This window comes from Prionailurus bengalensis, chromosome X (genome assembly GCF_016509475.1).
Source record: "Prionailurus bengalensis isolate Pbe53 chromosome X, Fcat_Pben_1.1_paternal_pri, whole genome shotgun sequence".
NCBI lineage: Eukaryota > Metazoa > Chordata > Mammalia > Carnivora > Felidae > Prionailurus > Prionailurus bengalensis.
In genome coordinates this window covers 14756369-14782333 of record NC_057361.1, presented here as the reverse complement: position 1 = coordinate 14782333, position 25965 = coordinate 14756369, and the positions used below count along the sequence as shown (strand labels likewise).

General features: G+C 38.3%; 1 protein-coding gene across 8 annotated transcripts in view; it reads left to right on the top strand.

Moving 5' to 3' along the window:
• The window catches only part of SCML2 (Scm polycomb group protein like 2), a 101286-nt gene that overhangs the window by 8605 nt on the left and 66716 nt on the right, over positions 1-25965 (top strand). For all 8 annotated transcript variants that reach the window (XM_043569743.1, XM_043569745.1, XM_043569740.1 and 5 more), the window contains exons 2-5: positions 12212-12257; positions 16269-16337; positions 23069-23139; positions 24040-24274. In XM_043569743.1, coding sequence (XP_043425678.1) covers positions 12227-12257; positions 16269-16337; positions 23069-23139; positions 24040-24274 — 406 coding nt within the window. In that variant the 5' untranslated portion in view covers positions 12212-12226. The remainder of the gene's footprint in view (positions 1-12211; positions 12258-16268; positions 16338-23068; positions 23140-24039; positions 24275-25965) is intronic.

Sequence of the window (25965 nt, the reverse complement as noted above, 5' to 3'; positions counted from 1 at the left end):
AGTCTGGTAAATGTATAGTATAGTAGAGAATTTTTTCTACACTGATAAAAATTGGATGTTGTCTCAATTTAAGGCCACTTAGCTCTTTCAAAAAATGTGGATATTAATATCTGCCAGATGGGAGGTTCAGTGAACAAGTCTAATAATAAATGCTCAAGTTTGGACATTACATATTCCCACCTATGGGACTTTTGCAAACTTTGCTGTTGGTTCAGGAACGGATTTATGTTTTTCAGCTTAACATCTGTATTTTGTTTATTTTTATACTCTCTCAGGTTGAGATTCTATATAATTCCATTCATTTTATAACATCTGATCAATGGCCTAAAGTTGAAAAGAGCCCTGGGAGATTTCTTCCTTGTTAAATTCCTGCCCTTGTCAAAATGTTTACCCTCACGGACTCTTCAGATAGTGGTCTCTAATTAGAGACTCAAGGTGTATTACCTTATCTTTAAAACAAAACAAAACAAAGGAAAAGCAAACAAACAACCCGAAGCAAACAAGTAATGGAAAGGCCCTGTAATCTTGGAATTATAGATTCATTAACTTGCTAAATAGTTCTTTAAAACTCTGGGGTGGGGGGGGGGGGGAGTAGACTTTTCTTCAGAATCAGTTCAGAGCAATGGGAATTGTAGGTTTAATAATTCCACTATTAATCATTGTTTACATTGTTAAATCGTATTGAGAAAATGGCTGAAGACAGTGCAGGATTTTTCAAAGCATTTGTTGATCTCTTATCAGCTCCGAATTCTGCAAGAAGATACAGTCTTCAAAACAAATGGTTTTGTAAAAGATCCTGGTGCTTGTTCAAAGTCTGCTAGATACAGCAGCTAGGTTTAGTGTAACTGGTATTTAAGTAAAAGAAATGTCAAATGTCAGACACTTATTATAAAATAGTGCTGACCTAATACCTTTTTTTGGATGGTTTACATTCGAAAAAAGACTTAATGCAGTGAAGTTGTTCCTTATATGCATTCAGTGAAGCAACTTCTCTATAAGCTGGCAAAAACAAAGCTTTTAATTTTTTTCCTTGTCCAAATTTTCTCTCTCGTATAACATGGAGAACGACTTCAGGAGTCTTATTTGAGTCCTTCTTAAAAGTGCTGAAGCACTTCAAAGTATATTGAGAGCAAAATTAAGCTTTTCTGTTGTTTCCTCTATAGATGACGACTGTGTGAGATGCGTCTTTATTTCTAAAAGAATGTTAGGCTCTTAATTTTTTCCAGAAAGACAGCAGCTGTGCTTTCTGCATATCTGGTATGTAAGTCATATAGGTATGTTCTTAGCTGCACAACCTCTTTATTTGAGGCACTGGGGATTCATCTATGAGTTGATGTTGTCCAGTATTTACCAATAGATCATGGTCTATTCTTTAGACTTCTATAATCTCTGCTTTTGTATTGTGAAGAAAGACATGAGTGAATTATAGTGTAATGCTGGGGCATTTTAAGAGGGACAATAGAACTTTTATGTTTTCTTAAATTATAGTCAAAGATAGTTTCTATTAAATTAACCAGTATTCCTTTACATTAGGATCTGTACATATTCCTCCTGATTACTCAGTCCTAGGAAGATGTTTATCCTATTGAATTTGTATGTATTTTTATCTTGTAGTGAAACTTTATATAGACCAGAGAGAAATTAATCATTCAGGTTGGGTACTCATTTTTTTTTCCAACTAGTACATTTTTATTTGCTCTTTTTAATAATGAATGCTCCACCCTTTTATAAGTATGTTTTTATCTTGCAGCTGCTAATCCTTTTTAAAAGCATGGTATAGGATATAACAATTATATAGAAATGGTGAAAAGTTTTGGTGATCAAACATCCTTAAAAAATGTTTGATAAATATAAATTTAAAAATTAACCCAATGTCCTAGTAAATATATTTTCATCTTCCATGGTGTTTTTTCACTTTTTAGATTACAAAATAAGCACTAATTTTTCTCCTGTTTTGAGTGTTAATCTTGAGAATAATGGAGTTTTTTCTTAAGGCACGAACTTTTAAAAGGCATTTATTATTGTCCAGTTTTTATTTTAACTAGAAGTGTTGGCTTTATGAATTATGGGCAGAATTTTATTTGAGGATTATTGATATATGGAATTTGGAAAGTGTATATTTAAAAGTGGTTCAAATGTGTATTATATATGGATTTACATATATGATTTTTCATTGAAAGGATATATACCTGTTAACAGATGGTTAATGGCACACATATTGTTTGATGAGGGGATTATAGATGATTTTTTTTCCTTCTACTTTTAATTTTTGGGGGGGGGGGTGATGTGTGTGTGTAAAAAACAAACAAACCCCAAAAACGATTCCAGTTTCTAGAAGTCCACAAAGGCTGTTTTGGTTCACAAAGGGCCAAAAGCTATTTTCAGTACTCATCAACCCCTAAAGGAAATTCATGAATAATTAGGCCTCAAAGTCAACCAACACTGGGTGACATCCAGTATCTTTTGGCTTTAGCTAGAATGTATGTATTCTAATAATGCCGGTTAGTAGATGGCAACTGCTTTCTTTGGTAATTATATGCCTGGGCATTATAAAAAGCATATGTATATTTATTTACTTATTACTGCTTAATTTAAGAGTGATTTAAACTTAGTGTTTCTGGGGGCGCCTGGGTGGCTCAGTCGGTTGAGCGTCCGACTTTGCTCAGGTCACGATCTCACGGTCCGTGAGTTCGAGCCCCGCATCAGGCTCTGTGCCGACAGCTCAGAGCCTGGAGCCTGCTTCAGATTCTGTGTCTCCCTCTCTCTCTGGCCCTCCCCCCATTCATGCTTTGTCTCTCTCTGTCTCAAAAATAAATACATGTTAAAAAAAAAATTTTTAAACTTAGTGTTTCTGTTTATAGAACACCTTTATGTTCTGTACTTTGGTAGAGAATAATTAAGTAATGCTTAGGAATCAAAGTAGGAACATAGTGTCATTTTATAACATAATTAATGTTGAGTGTTAATGCCGAAACTCACTGCTCTCAGGGAGTTTTAATTAGGACAGATGGGGTGGGGTAGAAATCAGCCTTTGAGCTTCCATTTGTTTCAGATACTATGCTCGGTGCTCCACCTACACTATCTCATTTTAATTTTCATGACTATACTAAGAAGTGTAAGTGGTATTCGCTTTAATTTACACATGGGAAAACCAGGAGTGAGGGAGGTGAAGTAACTTGTAATGGCTTTGACCACTTAAAATATTATTTCTGTGTAATTGATATGGCTACCACTAATCATGGCAGCATAAATTGTTTAAGAATATATAATTTGTTGGGGGCCTGGGTGGCTCAGTCGGTTAAGCATCTGACTTTGGCTCAGGTCATGGTCTCGTGGTTCGTGAGTTCAAGCCCCTCGTCGGGCTCTGTGCTGACAGGTTGGAAGTTGGAGCCTGCTTCAGATTCTGTGTCTTCCTCTCTTTCTGTTCCTCCCCTGCTCGTTCTCTGTCTCTGTCTCTCAAAAAAAATAATTTAAAAAAAAGAATATATAATTTGTTAAGCATATGCCATAGGCCAGCATTGCATAAACAGAGCTTAATATAACAGCATTAAGGGATTATTAAAAAAAAACTATCAGGATATATTCCCCCCCCTCCACAATGAAAATGACTTAATTATTATTTCATACATCCCATTGTAGAGCATACAAATAGTGCATAAAAATATAACAAAATTAAGGTCACCTAAAATCTTACCACTCTGTAATGTAAGAAAGGAAGATCACCAAAATATTTTTGTGTTACTTTATGCAAACTTACATACAATTTTATACAAATAGGGTTATATCATGCAGGGTATATTTATAAAATACACTCCCTTTCCCCTCAGCACACACTAGCATCTTTGCCCTCCTGGGTAAGCCTTATTAATAACCTATTAAATGTCCTGTTTCTCTTCATGCTTAAATAATCTTTTACTCATGTAATCCTATACAAGTCTATTTATACATTTATAGTGTAATTTTAGTCACTATCATTGAATGTTTAAGAACTTTTTAAGTGCAAGGTTTTGTGCTAGCCGTGGGGGAGGTATAAGGAAGAGTAACCGTGTGGCCTGTATTCTCAACCACTTAATATGTGAGAAGAGATGAGCAGGTAAACAACTTGTATTATACAAAATTTGCTTTGATATCTGTTAAATGTTGGGTGAAAACACAGCCTGAGAGCCCTGCTGGGGAGCGTCCAGAGAGCAGAGGCCTTGCTTTATTTATTCGTATGGGCACAAACTCCTGACACATGGGATTATGCCCACTTGTCTGTAAAGTCATGTGTTCAAGTGATTAAAAGAAGGTTATTCTTTTGATTGGTTTAAGTGGATTGTAGTTTGAGAGCCATTAAAGAAGCAGTTTGTGTATTTGCTTTGTTTCTTTGTTATGGAAGTATCCATTCTCCCATTAGGGAATTTAATTTTTTTCTCTTTAAGGTTTGGGCATTTTTGTAACAAGGAGGAGGCTGTAATATTTCGCTGTATAGTGCATGGAAGTTGGGAGTTTAGGATAGTTTAAGTAGTTAGTAATTTTTTTCTAAGTTTATTTATTTTTGAGAGAGGGCACACACCTGAGTGAGGGAGGGGCAGAGAGAGAATCCCAAGCAGGCTCTGCACTTTTAGTGCAGAACCCATGAACCATGAGCCAAAATCAAGAGTCAGACCCTTAACCAACTGAGCCATCCTGGTGCCCCAATAATTCTTTTTCTTTTTCTTTTTCTTTTTCTTTTTCTTTCTTTCTTTCTTTCTTTCTTTCTTTCTTTCTTTAACTTTTTAAAGTTTATTTTTATTTATTTTGTGAGAGTCCAGGTAAAGGGCAGAGAGGGCGGAAGAGAGAGAGAATCCCAAGCAGGCTCCTTGCTATTAGTGTAGAGCCCAACGCAGGGCTCGAACCTGTGAACCATGAGATCATGACCTGAGCTGAAACCAAGAGCCAGATGCTTTACTGACTGAGCCATCCAGGTGCCCCTCCAGTAATACTTTCTAACACAGAAGTTTTTATTTGCTCAAAAGTAAGCTCAAGCATTCACTTGATTTTGTATATAGCGCCTAGATTAAATGAGAATTTATGCATTTGCATATGCCAAATATAAACCTTGTATTGTAGGCATATTGTGGAGAATGAGGAGGGAAAACAAGTCTCCAACAAAATGTATGAATTTCAGAATATTTGAAAATAAATATTTTATTAAAGATTGGTAAATATTCACTCAAGTATTCAGTTTGAATCTACCTTGTGCTTAGCACTGTTCTAGGTGCTCTGGAATATATATATATAAAGGAAATAAAGACAGAAACAGGGGCATATTCTCTTAAAGGGAAAATTATTTCATTTAACAGTGAAATTATTGGTGTAGTGAAATATGGAAGCTATATGGCTTAAGAGGGAAAATAGTAAAGCCTGTCTATAGTGAAAGAAGAATGTTTAGGGCAAATGATTTTGATTTTATTGTGACCCTGAAAGAATCCTTAAATTACTACAGTGTACCCAAGCTCACATTTTATTTTATTCTAATTCCAATATAATTAACATGAAGTGTTATATTAGTTTTAGGTATACAGCATCGTGATTCAGCAATTCCATACATCACCCAGTGCTCATCAGGACAAGTGCATTCCTTAATCCCCATCGCGTGTTTTACTCATTACCCCCACCCACCTCCCCTCTGGTAACCATCAGTTTATTCTCTATAGTTAAGAGTCTGGATGGTGTCTTCAAACAACTCAGTGCATTTTAACACCATGATTACTGAAAGGGAAAGCTTAATGAGTCACTGACTCATTTCCTAAACTGTTTGAGTTCTTTTTGTGTACTGAAGGCTTTGGACTTCACAAGATGATATGTCTGCTCACTGGTGCTGAGTGAGTGACTATGATAATTGAAAAGGAAAAGTTTCCAAACTCTGAAAGAGCTGATTTTATCTAATATGGCTAATCTCAAACCAGAGGGATCTGGAATTCTTCCTATCTTTATCTGGGGATAAGTTGAGTATTTTATTCCTTGGCCTGTGGTTCTACCTTTAAAATAAGTGGTTTGGATTCCAAAGCATTGATTTTGAAATTAGGAATATTTGCTTTGCATTTAATTCTAAGAAAGTTCTGTTTTTATAGAAATACTTATTTTATTTTCCCACCAGCAATGTATCAGAGTTCTAGTTGTTCCACATCCTTACCAACATTTGGTATTGTCAGCTATTTTAATTTTAGCCATTTGTGTCGTGGTATTTCATTGTAGTTTTAATTTATGCTTCCTTGAATACTAATAATGTTGAGTATCTTTTCACATGCTTCTTGGCCATTTGTGTATCTTCTTTAGTGAAATGATTGTCCAAATCTTTTACCAATTATGTTTTTATTGGGCTGTTTGCCTTTTTAAAATTGAGTTGTGAAAGTTCTTTATGTATTCTGGATGTAGATCTTTTATCGGATAGTATTTTGCAAGTATTTTCTCCCATTCTATGGCTTATCCTTTTCTTAGCAGTATCATTTGTAGAGCAGTTGTTAGTTTTGATAAAGTTCAGTTTTGCAATTTTTTGTGTTGTGCTTTTTTGTAAAAGAAATTATGGCAAAACTTAGAGTCATAAGGTCTCTGTTCTAGAAATTTTATAGTTGTAGGCTTTACGTTTAGATTTATGATCTGTTTCAAGGTAGTTTTTGTGCGTTAACTTGTGAGATAAGTGTTTTTTTTCCCATTTTTTGGTATATGGAAATGTTCTAGTACCATTTGTTAAAAAACAAAAACTACCCTTTCTCCATTAAATTACCTTGGTACTTGTGTTGAAAATCTGTTCACTATATATATGTGCATCTTTTAAGGCTTTATTCTGTTCCATTGGTCTGTATGTCAATCCTTATGCCAGTACCACTCCATCTTTAAAAAGATTTTTTTAATGTTTATTTTATTTTTGAGAGAGAGAAACAGAGTGTGAATGGAGGAGGGACAGAGAGAGAGGGAGACACAGAATCCAAAGCAGGTTCCAGGCTCCGAGCTGTCAGCACAGAGCCCAATGTGGGGCTTGAGTTCACAGATTGTGAGATCATGACCTGAGCTGAAATCACTTAAACGACTGAGCCACCCAGGTGCCCCTAATGCCACTCCATCTTGATTAAATATTGCCTTTAGATAAATTATTAAATCTAGTTTATCAATATTTTCTTTTATGGTTAGTGTATTTTTATGCCTATTCAAGAAATCTTCCAACTTGTGTACATGGTACATGGATTTATTTATTTAGGTCTTCAAGGATTTACTTTTAATCATCTCTGTACACACATCTTCATCTTCTAGAATTACAAGATTACTTACTCAACTAATGGGAGCAATTGATACCAGTTGAGATTAAGAATTCAGTTATGGTTCTCCCAAAGCCAAGAGCACACTGTATACACTGTATGATAGCTAACTTGATAACAAATTATATAAAAAAAAATTTAAAAAAAGAATTCAGTTATGGTTTAGAGATTTGAGAGAAGAACATTGGAACCTGGCTATACCTTCTATGTGTGATCCATCGCTCAGTTTTTCTTCTTTTTTTTTAAAAACATTTTTTACTGTTTATTTTTGAGAGGGAGAGAGAGAGAGAGAGAGAGAGAGAGAGTGTGTGTGTGTGTGTGTGCGTGCAAGCCAGGGAGGCACAGAGAGAGGGAGATAGTGGGCTCCACGCTGACAGCAAGAGAGTCTGATGTGGAGCTTGAACTCATGAACCGTGAGATCATGACCTGAGCTGAAGTCGGACACTAAAGCGTTTTAGTGACTGAGCCACCCAGATGCCCCAGCAGAAGCCTCTTTAGTGTTCGCTCATTTTGTGTCTTCAGCCTGAAATTCCTCTCTGTCTTCTCTGCTCATTGAAATACTCATCCTTCAAAGGGCCAGGTCAAGTGCCACTTCTTTGAATGTGCTTCTTATATGTTCCCAGTTAATTGTGCTTTCTGTCTTCTCACAGAGCACCACTTTTGCCTCTCTCTTTTTTAAAAAAATTTTTAATGTTTATTTTGGGGAGAGAGAGCACACACGCGTGTGTGAGTGGAGAGGGAGCAGGGAGAGAGGGGGACACAAAATCTCAAGCAGACTCCAGGCTCTGAGCTATCAGCACAGAGCCTGATGCGGGACTTGAACCCATGAACCATGAGATCATGACCTGACCTGAAGTTGGATGCTTAACCCACTTAGCCACCCAGGCGCCCCTTACCTCTGTTAGTAGAGTTTGTATTTTATTCTTTGTTCAATAATTATTAATAGTCTCTCACTGGATTTCTAAGCTCTTTTGTAGTAGACTGTATATTCTGTCCATATAGTGCCAAACACATAGGAATTCTGTAAATAATTTTTAAATATGGGAATGCAAGCTGGTGCAGCCACTCTGGAAAACAGTATGGAGGTTCCTCAAAAAACTAAAAATAGAACTACCCTAAGACCCAGCAATTGCACTACTAGGCATTTATCCACGGAATACAGGTGTGCTGTTTTGAAGGGACACTTTCACCCCCATGTTTATAGAAGTACTATCAACAATAGCCAAAGCATGGAAAGAGCCCAAATGGACATTTGGGAAAATGTGGTGTATATACACAATGGAGTATTACTTGGAAATCAAAAAGAATGAAATCTTTCCATTTGCAACTATGTCGATGGAACTGGAGGGTATTATGCCAAGTGAAATTAGTCAAAGAAAGACAAAAATCATATGACTTACTTATATGAGGACTTTAAGAGACAAAAAAGATGAACATAAGGGAAGGGAAACAAAAATAATATAAAAACAGGGAGGGGGACACAGCAGAAGAGACTCATAGATAGGGAGAACAAACAGAGGGTAGCTGGAGGGGTTGTGGGGAGGGATGGGCTAAATGGGTAAGGGGCATTAAGGAATCTACTCCTGAAATCATTGTTGCACTATATGCTAACCAATTTGGATGTAAATTAAAAAAAATTAAAAATAAAATAAAAAAAATAATTTTAAATAAATGACTATATCACACCTGGAAACAGATGGTGGTAATATAGAAAGAAGAAAGAGGTGGGATTTATGTTTGGTCTTAAAGGATGGGTAGGATTTCAAGAAGCAGCAGCAGGAGCAGAAGAAGAAAAGGTATCCTATGCAGATAGAATAGCATGAGTTTTGAGCCAGGCCATAGGATAGCTGTAGGTGATAGATGTCAGGTGACTTTGAAATTGTGAGTTAGCTTAAATAGACCTGCAGAAGACTTTTTTGTTCAATTCAGTATGGTGAAATTATTGAAGCAGGAAGGTGATTTGGGCAGAAAGCAGCTTAGTTCATACCTGTCATGTATTGGGTAGATTGGGGTAGGGAAAGACCCTTGTGGCAAGAGGAGTTAGGTGGCTCTGGTATTAACTAGGCAGGAGCTAACGAGGGTGTAAATCAGTGTGAGGGGAAAGAGAAATGAGAGCACGCATGTTGACTACTGACTGAATGTGTGAGTGAAAGAAGAGAACCTCACACATTCAGTCATACCTGGGGTTTTAAGTCCAAGTACCTGGAAGAGTAGTGTGTTGGTAAGAGAAAAATGTCAGAAGGAGCAAGTTTTGAAGAGATGCTGCTTGAGTTTAAGTCTGTTGAGTGAGAGGTGCAAAAGGCGTTCTGGGTGGCTTAATGAATGTGTTCTCCATAGACTTCCTTAAATAACAAATTACCTTCCATTATACACATAATCATGTTCTGACCACAGGCACACAGAGTAATGGGAGATGGATATCCTTTTGCCATGTTCAATATTTTTGTGTACATATTTTATAGCACTCATACTGTGTTTTGTTCATATGCCTGTTTCTGACTGGATGGAATTGTTGGAGGGCAAGGACAGTATTTTATTTATCTTTGTTGTAGAGTGCCTGGCATACTGAGGACATGTAGGAAAAGTTTGAATTAGTGAATGAATTAGCGGCTCACAATACATATGTCTTTGAGCAAGTAATTGTCTTGTTAGAAGACTTGACTCTTGCAGTTCTTACAAGTTTTACCAACACAGGCGTGATACTTCCACTACTCCAAAATATGGGCTTAAGAGGGTTTTTGGATAGGCCTCAGGCTGAATCCCAACTCTACCAGTTTACCATCTGCTCTTTTTAATTAATTTAACCATAAAATTCACCCTTTTATTATTTTTTTAATGTTTATTTTTGAGAGAGAACGAGAGAGTGGGTGAGCAGGGAGGGGCAGAGAAAGAGGGAGAGAGAGAATCCCAAGCAGGCTCTGTGCTTGTCAGCCCAGAACTGTGAGATCATGACCTGAGCCGAAATCAAGAGCCAGATGCTTAACCGACTGAGCAACCCAGGTGCTCCTAAAATTCACTCTTTTAAAGTTTACAATTCAGTGGTTTTTAGTGTATTCACAAGGTTGTGCAACTGTCACGACTATTTAATTCCAGAATATTATTATCACCCCACAAAAGAAACCCCTTACCCATACCCACTAGTAGTTGTTCCCTAGTCCCTATTTCCCCAGCCTCTGCAAGCTACTCATCTACTGAGCTTATTTTTTTAATTTATTTTTTAAATTTACATCCAAGTTAGTTAGCATATAGTGCAACAATGATCTCAGGAGTAGATTCCTTAATGCCCCTTACCTGTTTAGCCCATCCCTCCTCCCACACCCCCTCCAGTAACCCTCTGTTTTCCATATTTAAGAGTCTCTTATGGGGGCGCCTGGGTGGCGCAGTCGGTTAAGCGTCCGACTTCAGCCAGGTCACGATCTCGTGGTCCGTGAGTTTGAGCCCCGCGTCAGGCTCTGGGCTAATGGCTCGGAGCCTGGAGCCTGTTTCCGATTCTGCATCTCCCTCTCTCTCTGCCCCTCCCCCGTTCATGCTCTGTCTCTCTCTGTCCCAAAAATAAATAAACGTTGAAAAAAAAATTAAAAAAAAAAAGTCTCTTATGTTTTGTCCCCTTCCCTGTTTTTATGATTTTTGCTTCCCTTCCCTTATGTTCATCTGTTTTGTATCTTAAAGTCCTCATATGTGTGAAGTCATATGATTTTTGTCTTTCTCTGACTCATTTCACTTAGCATGATGCCCTTTAGTTCCATCCATGTAGTTGCAAATGGCAGGATTTCATTCTTTTTGATTGCCGAGGAATACTCCGTTGAATATATATACCACATTTTCTTTATCCATTCATCCATCGATGGACATTTGGGCTCTTTCCATATTTTGGCTATTGTCGATAGTGCTGCTATGCACATGGGGGTGCATGTGCCCCTTCGAAACAGCATACCTGTATCCCTTGGATAAATACCTAGTAGTGCAATTGCTGGGTCTTAGGGTAGTTCTATTTTTAATTTTTTGAGGAACCTCCATACTGTTTTCCAGAGTGGCTGCACCAGTTTACATCCCCATCAGCAGCGCAAAAGAGATCCTCTTTCTCTGCATTCTCGCCAACATCTGCTGTTGCCTGAGTTGTTAATGTTAGCCATTCTGACAGGTGTGAGGTGGTTCTCATTGTGGTTTTGATTTGTATTTCCCTGATGAGTGATGTTGAGCATTTTTTCATGTGTCAGTTGGCCATCTGGATGTATTCTTTGGAGAAGTGTCCATATTCTGTCTTTTTGCCCATTGCTTCCCTGGATTATTTGTTTTTTGGGTGTTGAGTTTGAGAAGTTCTTTATAGAATTTTGGATACTAACCCTTTATCTGATATGTCGTTTGCAAATGTCTTCTCCCATTCCATCGGTTGCCTTTTGGTTTTGCTGATTGTTTCCTTTGCTGTGCAGAAGCTTTTTATTTTGATGAGGTCCTAGTAGTTCATTTTTGCTTTCGTTTGCCTCGCTTCCGGAGACGTGTTGAGGTAGAAGTTGCTGCGGCCAAAGTCAAAGAGGTTTTTGCCTGCTTTCTCCTCGATTTTGATGGCTTCCTGTCTTACATTTAGGTCTTTCATCCATTTTGAGTTTATTTTTGTGTATGGTGTAAAAAAGTGGTCCAGGTTCATTCTTCTGCATGTCTCTGTCCAGTTTTCCCAGCACCACTTGCTTAAGAGACTATCTTTATTCTACTGGATATTCTTTCCTGCTTTGTCAAAGATTTGTTGGGCATACGTTTTTGGGTCCATTTCTGGGTTCTCTATTCTGTTCCATTGATCTGAGTGTCTGTTTTTGTGCCAGAGCTTATTTTTATGCAAAGGAAAGATTAGAATGATTTAACTCTATAACTGATTTCTTATAATCCTATTCTTCAGAAATGTGCTGAAAGGAGGCTTTAATTGGTCTTTCTCCTTGTAGGAAAGAATACCGGAAATGGATATCAGGGGGCAAACAGAGAATGAAGGTAAGATTTACTTTCCAAAGATGATAGTATTTTTAGTATTCATTTGGAATGAATATCTTCTAGTAGACTGAACTTTTGAAAAAAAAAAACCCTTTTAGAAATAAAGTCACAAGAGATGTTAGGTGCTTAGAATTGACGTTTTATTTTTTTTTTATTTTTTATTTTTTTTTAATTTTTTTTCAACGTTTACTTATTTTTGGGACAGAGAGAGACAGAGCATGAACGGGGGAGGGGCAGAGAGAGGGAGACACAGAATTGGAAACAGGCTCCAGGCTCTGAGCCATCAGCCCAGAGCCTGATGCGGGGATCGAACTCACGGACCGCGAGATCGTGACCCGGCTGAAGTCGGACGCTTTACCGACTGCACCACCCAGGCGCCCCATGAATTGACATTTTAGAACCAAATAGCTAGTAAAGATAATTTTGTCTTTCCTTCCTAGTTTTATAAGTGAAAAAATGGACACTCAGGGAGTTTAAGTCAACAGGTTCTACAACAATCTGTGACAAAATCAGAATCAAAATCTCCTAACTCTAATTATAAATGGTTAAAAAATGCTTCATCCTGTCCTGCTTTAGTGAGAGGTATGCTTACTGTCCCATGAATATGCCACACTCATTTTCACTCTCTTTTGAGTTGTACAGTTGACCCTTGAACAACACGGGTTTGAATTGCATGGGTCCACTAATGCATGGATTGTGGAGCCTCCCTGGGATTCTCTCTCTGACCCTCCCCTGCTCTCTCTCTCTCTCTCTCTCTCTCTCTTTCTTTGTCTCTCTCAAAAATAATAAATAAACATTAAAAAAAAAAGACCCAGTTCAAGTCCTGTGTCTCTTAGGAGTTTTTCTCTGGCTGAATGCTGAATGTTGTTTTCTGCTGTTCCCAATTTTGTCAAGTTTACTTTGGTCTCTGTGAGTAGATTCTCAGCTTCTCTAGAGCAGGAACCATATCTTTACAGTTTCACTTTCTTTCCTATTAGAAAATCTTACTGTAGGGGCACCTGGGTGGCTCAGTCCGTTGAGGGTCCGACTTTTGGTTTCAGCTCAGGCCAAGATCTCATGGTCATGGGATCGAACCTCATGTCAGTCTCAGGGCTGAGGATGGAACATGCTTGGGATTTTCTCTCTTCCTCTCCCTCCCCCAACTCGTGTGTGCGCTCTCTCTCTCAAAATAAATAAACATTAAAAAAAAATAGCAACTTAGGTATCCATCTGAAATGTTCACATGTCTTAAATAAGAGTCACTGAGTCATAACCAGAAAGTAGATCTGTTACCTTAAATTGTATACCTGGTATCATTCATAGATCTTTCTTTGAGAAGTTTGTCATTTGACAATTTGGTCATCAATAAGGGTAAAACAGCCATGAATTGGCAACAACACATTAAGTATGGTTAAATTCATGAGTTCATAATGATACAACAAAATAAAACTTATTGGTTATCTGTGGAGAATGCTAGGGATCCAACTCATTATTTTGAAAACTAGAAAATAAAGGAAAAGAACAAAGTATTGCTTGTGAGTTTCTTATATGATCTGTACCTCAGGGTAATTGAATGATTGGAAAGGGTAGGTTTCTTTCCAAGTTTTCTGGCTAATTAAGACAGGATGATAGAGGCACCTGGGTGCCTCAGTCAGTTGAGCATCTGACTTTGGCTCGGGTCATGATCTCACAGTTTGTGAGTTCGAGCCCTGTGTCGGGCTCTAAGGTGACAGCTCAGAGCCTGGAACCTGCTTCAGATCCTGTGTCTCCCTATCTTTGCCCCTCCCCTTCTTACTGTCTGTCTGTCTCTCTCTCTCTCAAAAATAAATAAATATTAAAAAAAATTCTTTAAGACAGGAGGGTAAAATTAGAATACCTCCAGGGCACCTGGGTGGCTCAGTCGGTTAAGCAGCAGACTTCAGCTCAGGTCATGATCTCATGGCTCATGGGTTCAAGCCCCGTGTCAGGCTCTGTGCTAACAGGTCAGAGCCTGGAGCCTGCTTCAGATTCTGTGTCTCCCTCTCTCTCTGCCCCTCCCTCTCTCTCAAAAATAAATAAACATTAAAAAAATTAGAATATTTCCATTTTGCAGCTGCTAATGAACTAATGGATCTAGGCAATAGCCATCCATGGCTGCTTATATCACAAAAAGAGAGAGAACTAGATATTAGGAGCCTCCTGTGAGAAGTTCACAATACCTCCTGTGAAGTCATCTTCTCACCTCAGAAAAGCCAAACCTAGGTGCCTGGGTGGCCCAGTTGGTTGAGCGTCTGACTTTGGCTCTGGTCATGATCTCACAGTTTGTGGGTTCGAGCCCCACGTTGGGCTCTGTGCTGACAGCTCAGAGCCTGGAGCCTGCTTCAGATTCTGTGTCTCCATCTCTCTCTGCCCTTCCCCCATTCACACTCTGTCTCTCTTGCTCTCAAAAAATAAATATATATATAAAAAAAGAAAAACCAAACCTAAATCTGATTATGCTTTCTGGATCAAAACACTAATACGAATTTAGAGAAAATATAAGGACCAGAAGAACCCAGTACCATAGGAGCTAGTCAGCATAATCCAGACTGGAAAACTAAACTGGTATCATCAGCAAAAAAAATTCCCAGAGGAAGGAAAAGAAAAAGGAGGAGGAGGGAGCCTATAAGTATCAAGAGAGACTGAAAACACTTATCATCCCTTGCTATATACGGACCTTATTTGGGTCCTGATTCATAGAGACACACTTAAAATAAGACAGTTGGGGAAATAGGAACACTGACTGCTTATTTGGTGTTATAATGGAATTCTGGTTAATCTTTTCAGCATAATAACAGCATTATGGTTAATTTAGAAAAGAGATAAATATATGTGGACAGAATAATGTCTTGGTAAGTCACAAGGTTCAGTGCTATTGGAGCTCCTCAACTTGGCCCAGAGAAAAATCTCTGCCTAATTACATTGTATTCCAGCTTCCCTCTTATGTTAAAAAAAATTTGAGAGAGGGGCGCCTGGGTGGCGCAGTCGGTTAAGCGTCCGACTTCAGCCAGGTCACGATCTCGCGGTCCATGAGTTCGAGCCCCGCGTCGGGCTCTGGGCTGATGGCTCAGAGCCTGGAGCCTGTTTCTGATTCTGTGTCTCCCTCTCTCTCTGCCCCTCCCCCGTTCATGCTCTGTCTCTCTCTGTCCCAAAAATAAATAAACGTTGAAAAAAAAAAATTTAAAAAAAAAAAAAATTTGAGAGAGAGAGTGTGAGAGCGAGCGTGAGCAGGGAGAGGGGCAGAGGGGGAGAGAGAGAGAGAAAATATCTTAAGCAGACTCCACACTCAGCACAGAGCCTGATGGCAGGGCTTGATTCCAAGACCCTGGGATCATGATCTGGGCCAAAATCAAGATTTGGGTGCTCAACTGACTGAGCCACCCAGGTGCCCCTATCAGTTTTTAAAATTCTCAAAAGCATGCAGTTTATTTCTAGGGCATGTTAATTCTAACAAATGCTTAATGATGTTCTGCATGCCAGGTCCTAATCTAGGCACTGAGGATACAGCAGTGAACAAAAGAAACAAAATAAAATAAATAGATCCCTGCCCTTTTGGAGCTTACATGAGTGGAGTGAGACATATAACAAACAAAATAAATGAGCAAATTTTAAGATACATGGTATGTTAGTGAAGTCCTATGCAGGAAATATGCAAAAATTTAAATGGGCTCCTATTAGAAAATAGTTTCAGTTTATAGGTTTTCTTTTTTTTTTTTTAAGTTTATTTATCAGAGAGAGAGAGAGAGAGAGAGAGAGAGAGAGAGAGAGAGAGAGAATGAGCAGGGGGAGGGGCAGAGAGAGAGGGAGAGAGAGAATCCCAAGCAGGCTCCATACTGCCATCGCAGAGTGTGATGTGGGGCCCAAACCCACAAACTGAGATCATGACTTGAGCTGAATTCAGATGCTTAACCGAATGAGTCACCCAGGTGCCCCTCATTTACAGGTTTTCTAAGAACTCTTTCAGACTTTTCCTATGGCCTTCCATATTGCTCACTATTTCCTTTCTTTTTTTAGATCCAATGGATGACAAGAAGGAGAATCAAGAGAAAGTGCCTGACTCAGGCACACCTTCTGTGCAGAGTGGTAGGTTTTAAAGTATTTCAGTACAATGTATTTTTCTTCCTCATTCAGTGTTGATATGAACTCTTAATGCTTTTGGTATAGTATACATGTATGGTAAACTCCTGTAAATATAAAACCTAAGCAATGGGAAAAGTAAAACAATAGCATTTATTTTAAAAATTTTACTTTGGTTTTATTTTAGAGATATTGGTATGGGATTAAAGTAAAAAAAAAACATGTATTTCAATGCACATTTTGCCAAATTAATGGTGCATAGTTAATAATTACCATTTATTACCAATTAGAAATAATCTGTTTATTAATAAAAATTCTTCTAATATTAGAGTCAATATGAAAATCCTTTTTTTTATGGTCAAAAGACAGTTCATTGGATAAAAGCTTAGGTATTGGGAGGTTTGACAGATCTGTTCTAGAATCCTGGCCTCATTCTTTACTGGCCTTGTGACCTTGGGCAAATTACTCAATGTTATTAGTCTCTTTTGTCTTCTCTGTAGCACAGGGATAATACTACTTAATTCATAGGACTATTGAAATTAAATAAAGGAAATGAATGTAAAGCACCTAATATAATGCCTAGGCATGCAGTAAAATGATCAGTAAATGTTTATTTATTAACCTGGAGTTATTAATTCATGTTTTAAGTTCTTTATTGTGAACAGCATGTGTATAGCACTGCATTAGAGACTCAGGAGATAGAATCTGACCCATTGTACCTGCTATTAAGGAAAATGAAAAAATTAGTCACATGCACATAAAAGGCTGAATTGAAAAAATACTCTAACAAACTGTGTTTATCAGAGATTTCCAGGTAAACATTTTGCCCCTTGTTTTTCTTTTGTCCTGTCCTGCCAGCCCCACTCTCGGGGTAGTTCACCTGTGACTTTCTGTTCCTACAGGAAGATTGTCTATAAAGGTAATCCCCATGGAATAATTTTTTCTCACTGTAGCTGGGCTCCCAGTGCTTCCTTAGCTTCCTTTTCCATTGGCCTCATTTGTTTTTCAGCAATTCCCTCCAACCTCCAAAACCCTCCAAGGAAAGGGAGGCTATTAGGTTAGAATATTCTTCCTTAATCCCTACAAATTCCTCTCCATCTGTCTTATTTTTTTAATATAACATTTTTATTGAGATACAATTTACATACCATAGAATTCACCCATTTAAAGTATACAATTCATTAGCTCTTGATATATTCACAGACTTGTGCAATCATCACCACAATCAATTTTAGAACATTTTCATCATCCTAAATAGAAATCCCATACCCAGTTAGCAGTCACTCCCCATTTTTCCCCAGTGCCTCTCCCCTGCCTCATCTCTAGGCAACCACTTATGTATTTCCTGTCTCTGTAGATTTGCTATTCTGGACATTTCATAGAAATAAATTTAAAATATATATTCTTAAAGATTGAAACTAGTAACTTCAAAATTCTCAAACTGTTGATTGAAAAAAAATGAGATTACTTAATGAAACTGACAGACATCTGCAGGTATTGCTCAGGGCTCTGACCCTAACGTTTCATCTTAGAAATCTGTGATTGTTAGAAGGTAAACTCCAAGAGAGCCAGGACTTTTGTTTTTTTTTTATTAATTGCTGTGTCCACTGTACCTAGGACAGTGCCTCGCACATACTGGCAACTTTGTATGAGAAACCAGTGATGAATAAGACAAACATGATTCCTGCCTTCTTTGAGCTTAGGGGGCAAGATTGACATTAAACAAATGCCCAGTTACAGGTGTGATAATTGCCATGCATTAGTAGCTGCTGATCATTCAGCCAAGAAGCTTCTAGTTCTGGATATTTTTCTCATCTTCTTTATTTACATACCCTCTAAACTCAAGCCTAGTACTGATGAGAGACATCAGAAATCTGATTTACTCTGGAGAAGACCAAGGGGGCTCATATAGATTATTTTCAGTTTGCCAAAAGGTGTTTGGGCTAATGTATGGACTAGATTAGAGTACAAGTCAAACAAGGACCATGGACATGTGTTAATAACAATCAGACCATGAGGTTATGTGTATACACCTGTCTCACGAACAAACCTGTCAGTTGCCAGGCTTCTTTTCTGAGAGAGAATAACATCCCCCTGCCCCAGTCTGTCCATGAGGATAAGATGCAGAGGCCGACTGGGACCTCAGGTTTGGGTAAGACTTTCTATTTTGGCTCTTGGTCAGGAATTCTAGCTGTGGTATTATTGTGGATGTGTCAAATTTAAATTTAAGTAAATCCTGTTGGTCTGTGTGTGTTTCCCCCTGTGTTATTGGTAGGGTCTCAGCACATGGGTAGCCAAATTGAATGGTTTTGGGAACTGAAAATTTTGCCTTATGAATGAAGGAAAAAAGTTAAGGCTCCAATGGTTAAGTACTACATAGGGTCATTAGCTAGCACTATGATAGAAGTGAGAGAAAATGATCATATTACAGTGTACTGGTATAAAGGATTTGCTAGCTTAAATTATAGCCCGTTCAGACATTAATGGTGATAGAATAAAAACTTGTGTTAGATAAATTAAATATTTTCCACTGTCATTGAAAATTTTTACAAGTGTAGCTGGTTTATTTGAGATGTAATTGTGAAATGACTTTAGTTTCCCAGTCATTATTTTCAACTTCCTTTCCTTTCTTTCTGGGATGTTGGCTCTTTAATCCATAGTCAGATTTTTCTCTCCATTCGTGTTGTGTTTTGTTCTTTTTTTAAAATGCTCTCTAAGATCATATGGTGGTAGAACTTCATTTAGAACCTTGAGTCTCCTTATTGTCAGGTTAGTAGTTAGGAGGTCACTGAAATATCCTGGTCAGTTCTATTTTGGACCTATGGATCACTTTATATATATATATATATTTATATATATATTTATATTTATATTTATATATATACACAATATATATACACACACATTATATATCTTGTATATATTTTGTATATATATGTTTTATATATATAAATTTATACATAATATAAATACAAATTATAAAATATATATATATTTTAAAGTTTATTTATTTTGAGAGAGAGAGGGAGCATGAGCGGGACAGGACCAGAGAGAGAGGGAGAGAGAGAATCCCAAGCAAGCTCCACACTGGCAGTGCAGAACCCGACACGGGGCTCAAACTCATGAACCGCGAGATCATGACCTGAGCCGAAGTTGGATGCTTAACAGACTGAGCCTCCCAGGTGTCCCTAATATATTAAAAATTTTTTTATTTTAAGTAGGCTCCACATCCAACATGGGGCTTCAACTCATGACCCTGAGATCAAGAGTCCCACACTCTATGGCTGAGCTAGCCAGGCACCCCTCAGTTTTTACGTTTGACAAAGCTATCCAGTATTAATAAATTTGGCACAGCTATGACATTTAGTTTTAGAATAATCATACCTTTTATTGAGTGACTTACATGTATGCTGTGTCACTTAATTCTCAAAATACCTTGTACCATATGTATTACTTTTCCTCATTTGGTAGATGATAAGGAACTGAGGCTGAGAAAGTGAAATGACTTGATCAGGTCACAAAGGTTTTAAGAAGCAGAACCAAACTAGAAAAAAGCAGGTTCGACTGCTGAGCCCATATTCTTGACATTTTGCCACATGCCATTCAGCACTGTGGTAGTGCTAGCTTCATATCATTTAGAAGTGGAGTTAATCCCAGTATTTTTTTCTTTTAATGGAGCAGTCTCTTAAATTTATGGTTAAAAAAAGCAGGGTGTACAATGTTATGTCTGACATGCTTAATGCCATATATAATATGTATACATATGCATATAAATGCATACACACACATAACAGTGGTATGCTGATGCTGGCTCACATCAGGTTGGGAGAGGGTCACTTGTGCACATGTCTTCCCAACTTCATAGTTGTTGACTTGACCTTGGCACCTTGCAATCAGCCATGGTAGTAGTATTTATACCATAGAAATCTGGAAATATTATCAGTTAGGCTTCTTATTTGTATATTTTAGAAAGCTGGTTGCTGATTTATCAGCATTCCATTTGTGTGTGTGTGTGTGTGTGTGTGTGTGTGTGTGTGTGTGTAAACATTATACCCTTCAAAAGTCAAAGGATATATAAGAGGCTTGTCATGCAGATTTCCCCAAGAAGGGAAACTGTCAAACCCAGTATATATTTTTTAATGTTTGTTTATTTATTTTGAGGGGGGAGGGAAGCACACGCAAGAACAGTGGAGAGGCAGAGAGACAGTGGGAGAGAAAGAATCCCAAGCACAGAGCCTAACTCGGGGCTTGATCTCATGAATTGTGAGGTCATGACCTGAGCTGAAATCAAGAGTCAGATGCTTAACCAACTGTGCCACCCAGGTGCCCCAAACCCAATATTTTTATAGTGAGGAAGTTAAACAAGAGTATAGGTGGTTGATGAGAATTAAACTTGGTATGAATTAAAAGTACCTTTAATACTGCTGTTAAGTCTTTTTCTTAGTGTCTTGGTAGTCTTAACTGGAACAGTGAATTGAAGTGTTCAAGTCAGGCAAAGTACATTGCTTTCTGACTTTCCTCAATACCATTGTAGTATATCATGAAGACTGAATGAGAGAAGGACAGCAAGGGTTTGTAGAAAATATAGATCATTAAAATAATTCATATCAGTGACTGTACTGATGACTGGTTTATTGCTTTATTCTGCCACTGTATTCTTTTATTTCTAATGTTTATTTGTTTTTGAGAGAGAATGTGAGTGGGGGAGAGGCAGAGAGAGGATGATAGAGAATCCAAAGCAGGCTCTGTGCTGACAGCAGAGAACCCAGTGTGGGCTCGAACCCACAACCTGACCTGAGCCAAAGTTGGAGCTTAACTGACTGAGCTACCCAGGTGCCCCTCTGCCACCATATTCTTAACATCCTGTATGGAGATCTAATAGTCAATTGAGAAACAACTCTGATTCTCAGATTTTTTTCTCTTTCCATAAAGCATTGCAGGGGTAAGATTCTGTTAGACCACATACCTAAACACCTTTAGTTCTCCATGAAAAAATAAAAAAGTGCCTTCACATTAATGGGATGAAATGGTCTTGAGTAAACACATGTCTTGAGTAAATTTATATTAGAGACAGATGAGAAGAATTTGCTGTTACTCTATAAAAAATCATTTTGTTCTTAGAATCCACATTGTTAGAATCACTGTGCTAATTTCTCGTGACATTGAGAAGATCTTGAGTGTAATTTGAATCAGAACCAGTATTATCAGAAAGTTGTCTCTTTCATTTCTGTGCTGGTAATTAAATGTAGATCAGGAAATTTGAATATGCCCTGTAGGAAGTCTTTTAAATTTTTTTTTTATTTTGGGGGGGTGGGGAGAGAGAGAGAATGAATGAATGAATGAATGAATCTTAAGCAGGCTCCATGCACAGTGTAGAGCCCAATGCAGGGCTTGATCCCATGACCCTGGGATCATGACTTTAGCCGAAATCTAGATTCAGACACTCAACCGATGGAGCCACCCAGGCGCCGCTAGGAAGTCTTTCCCACCTTTTTTTTTTACATTTAAATATTAGTTAACATACAGTGCAATATTGGTTTCAGGATAGAATTCAATGATTCATCACTTACATACTTACATAGAACACCCATGCTCGTCACAAACAAGTGCCCTCCTTAGTACCCATCTAACCCATTTCCTACCCACTTCCCCACAAACCCACAAACCCATAGTTTGTTCTCTATCATTAAGAGTCTCTTGGGGCACCTGGGTGGCTCATTTGGTTAAGTGACTGGACTTCGGCTCAGGTCATAATCTCACAGTTCGTGGGTTCGAGCCTTGAGTCGGGCTCTGTGCTGACAGCTCAGAGCCTAGAGCCTGCTTTGGATTCTGTGTCTCCCTCTCTCTCTGTCCCTCCTTTGCTTGTGCTCTGTCTCTCAACAATAAATGTTATAAAAATGTGTTTAAAAAGTCTCTTGTGGTTTGTTTCCCTCTCCTGTTCCCCCATATGTTCATCTGTTTTGTTTCTTACGTTCCACATATGCGTGAAATCATATGGTATTTGTCTTTCTCTGATTGACTTATTTCTCTTAGTTCCATCCACATCATTGCAGATGGTAAGATTTCATTCTTTTTGATATATATACATACCACATCTTAATGATCCATTCATCAGTTGATGGACATTTGAGCTCTCACCCTAGTTTGGTTAATGTTAATAATGCTGCTATAAACGCTGGGGTGCATGTACCCTTCGAATCTGTATTTTTGTATAGGAAGTCTTTTTTTTTTTTTAACGTGTATTCATTTTTGAGACAGAGAGCATGAACGGGGGAAGGTCAGAGAGAGAGGGAGACACAGAATCTGAAACAGGCTCTAGGCTCTGAGCTGTCAGCACAGAGCCCGATGTGGGGCTCGAACTCACGGACCGCGAGATCATGACCTGAGCCGAAGTTGGACGCCCAACCGACTGAGCCACCCAGGCGCCCTAGGAAGTCTTTTTTAAAAGAGAGATGGAGGGGTGGGCTCAGTGGGTTAAGTCACCGATTCTTGGTTTTGGCTCAGGTCACGATCTTGTGTTTTGTGGAATCAAGCCTCGTGTCAGGCTCTGTGCTGAGTGCAGAGCCTGGTTGGGATTCTCTCTCTCCTCTCTCTCTGCCCCTACCTTGCTCATACTTGTCAAATATATAAGCTTAAAAAAATAAAAGAGATATGGAACTAAAGTCCATTTTACTCCTGAAAGTTAGTATACATATTATATATACTAAAAAACCTATTTCATGCGTTTTTCCCCCCAGATGAGTTCCACTGGGAAAATTACTTGAAAGAGACTGGATCTTTGGGTGCTCCTTCAGAGTGCTTCAGACAGGTATGCCCAAATTCTGTAGAAGTTGTATATATTAATGTGAACTGTTAATTTGTTGAAGGATGTTTGTGCGATTGTTAGATTCTAGTAGTGCGAAGAGGTAACGGGGATTGTGGTAGTGCCACTTAAGGGGCAGATGGTATCTTTGCATTTGTTCATTAAGAAGTTACTCTACGTCAGGTATACTAAGCCCTTATGGCTGTCCATCCGGAGGGGGAGACAGACATGTAAAAAGTTAATTATGAAAATATGATTACTGTACTGCGAGTGCTCACAGAAGAGATGGTATCTGAGATGGTTGGAATGAGGGCAGAGATATTCCAGGTAGAGAGAACATCCAAAGCAAAGGCACATGGGTGTAAAAGAACCTGAGTGTTGAGGGATGGCATGGGTGGCTGGAGCACAAAGTGGGTAGAGGTGATAGTGTAGAAATAAGGTTAAAGGTGTGGGGGCTTTTAAACTGTACTGAAGACTTGCACTTAAGCAGGGGTGAGCTGCCAGTTGGTTTATTTCAAGGGGAATGGCCTAATCAGATTCTTATTTTAGAAAGCCTCTCAGGGTGCCTTGTAGAGGGTGTATTTGAATTGCCTGGAAATGGGCAGAGGAGTAAGACCAGCAATGAGCAGGGTTTTTATGCTTCATGTCAAGCCAAGGAGAGGATTTGGAGATCTTTTCCTTGACCCTTATAGTTCTTTTGCTTACCATCTGCTATGACTGGTACTTAAAACATTTATTGAGTATTGTGGTAACATAACTGACCATTTGTTTTTCTTACAGTTGATACATTTTAACAAAACTGTGTGTGTGTGTGTGTGTGTGTGTGTGTGTGTGCGCGCGCGCGCTTGTGCGTGCGTGCACGTGTGCATATGCACGGATGTAATATATACATATATATGTATGCAGTCTAAGGTTCCACCAGCTAATGAATTCAAAGTTGGCATGAAATTGGAAGCCCATGACCCTCGCAATATGACTTCAATATGTGTAGCCACGGTCGTCGGAATTACTGGTGCCAGGCTACGTTTAAGACTGGATGGTAGTGACAACAGAAATGATTTTTGGAGGCTTGTTGATTCTCCAGACATACAGCCTATTGGGACATGTGAAAAGGAAGGGGACTTACTTCAGCCTCCACTGGGTAAGAATAAACAGTTTTTAAAATAGCATATTCTTACTAATGTAACATTCAGTAGAAATAGTTTTAAGTGGCCTTATTTTTTAAAGATTTTATTTTATTTTTTAAAGTTTATTTAATTTGAGAGAGAGTGTGTGGACATGAGCAGGGGAGGACAGAGAGAGGGAGAGTGAGAACCCCAAGCAGGCCCTACACTATCAGTGTGGACCCCAGTGTGGGGCTCAAGCCCAGGAACCATGAGACAATGACCTGAGCCAAAACCAAGAGTAGGATCGTCAACTGACTGAGCCACTCAAGAGCCCCAAGATTTTATTTTTAAGAAATCTCTACATTGATCGTGGGGCTCGAACTCATAACCCCAGGATCAAGTGTTCCCTGCTCTACTGACTGAGTCAGCCAGGTGCCCCTGAAGTGGCCTTTTAGAAATCTCTTCTAGGGATTTTTGCAAATAGATTGTCAGGTGGTTCCTGTGGAGAATGTATGAGAGAGGAACTCTGTAGCCTATGTTACAGAGTTTCACTTAAATACACATGTGGCATATATATGTATGCTGAAGGTTCCCCACTCCAGGGCAATACATATGCTGTCTTCAAACTTGAAATGTGAGAAATAGCACTACTAGGTTACACATGCAGATTCAGAAACCCTTCTGGGGGAGAAGTTTGTAGCATTTGTTACAAGTTATTCTTTCCTTATTATTGTCCACTGAGCCATTTAGTATTTTCACCATGGGGATGAGCACAGGGGAAGAGTATGATTCCACATCCAGACTCCAGTTTCAACTTTGAAAATTTCATTATATCTACAATGGGAGGAAATCATAGTGAGAGGAGTAAGGGTCTTTAGGACTTTGAAAAGGAGGAGATTGTTGGAACTTTAGAAGCAAAGGTTTTAAAAAGCTGTCAAGTTTGAGTTTTTAAAAGGTGAAAAGTAGGTGACTCCAATTTGGGGCAAAATAGTTCACTCTTAATATTTAGATGTACTCTGATATTCTGTAGAAAATAAATGATTTCCTTTATTCTGCTATCTGTGAGTGAATGGTGGATATTGGTTTTTGTTTCTTCTTTACAATGCTGAAAATGAAAATTCTCTTGTAAAGGAAAATGAGGAGATGGATTTTTTTGGTCTCCTACTAGTTAAAAATTCCCTGAGAATGCAAAATTTAAGATATTAATAATAACCACTCTTGGGGTGCCTGGCTAGCTCAGTCGGAAGAGCATGAGACTCTTGACCTGGGGTTTGTGAGTTTGAGCCCCACGTTAGGTATAGAGATGATTTAAAATCTTTAGAAAAAAAATAACCACTTTTTTAGCAATATATTTTTATACTTTCCTTGCTCTAGTTGTTCATCATTCCTAATTTGGTTTAAAATGTTTAAAAAAAAAACTAATTAGAGATGTGTTCTTCCAAGAGGGTGGTTTAGGGTGTGTGTGTGTTTTCTGCTTTTTGCCTTCTTTCTTCATATCACTTATGTTTTTTGTTTACTCTTCTCTCTTAAATCATACAGAATTCTATAAGAGATAGAAGTGTAAATCTGAGGCTTAGTGCTTCCCTGCTGGGATTTGATTTCTGTTTACAAATGGTAATAGGTTTTTGTATTTAAAGGAAGCACAGCTATTGTGATTGTCAGGATTTCAAACACATAGCCAGATTTATGATCATTCCTTTTTCAAATTACTTTTAGAGTTTATTTT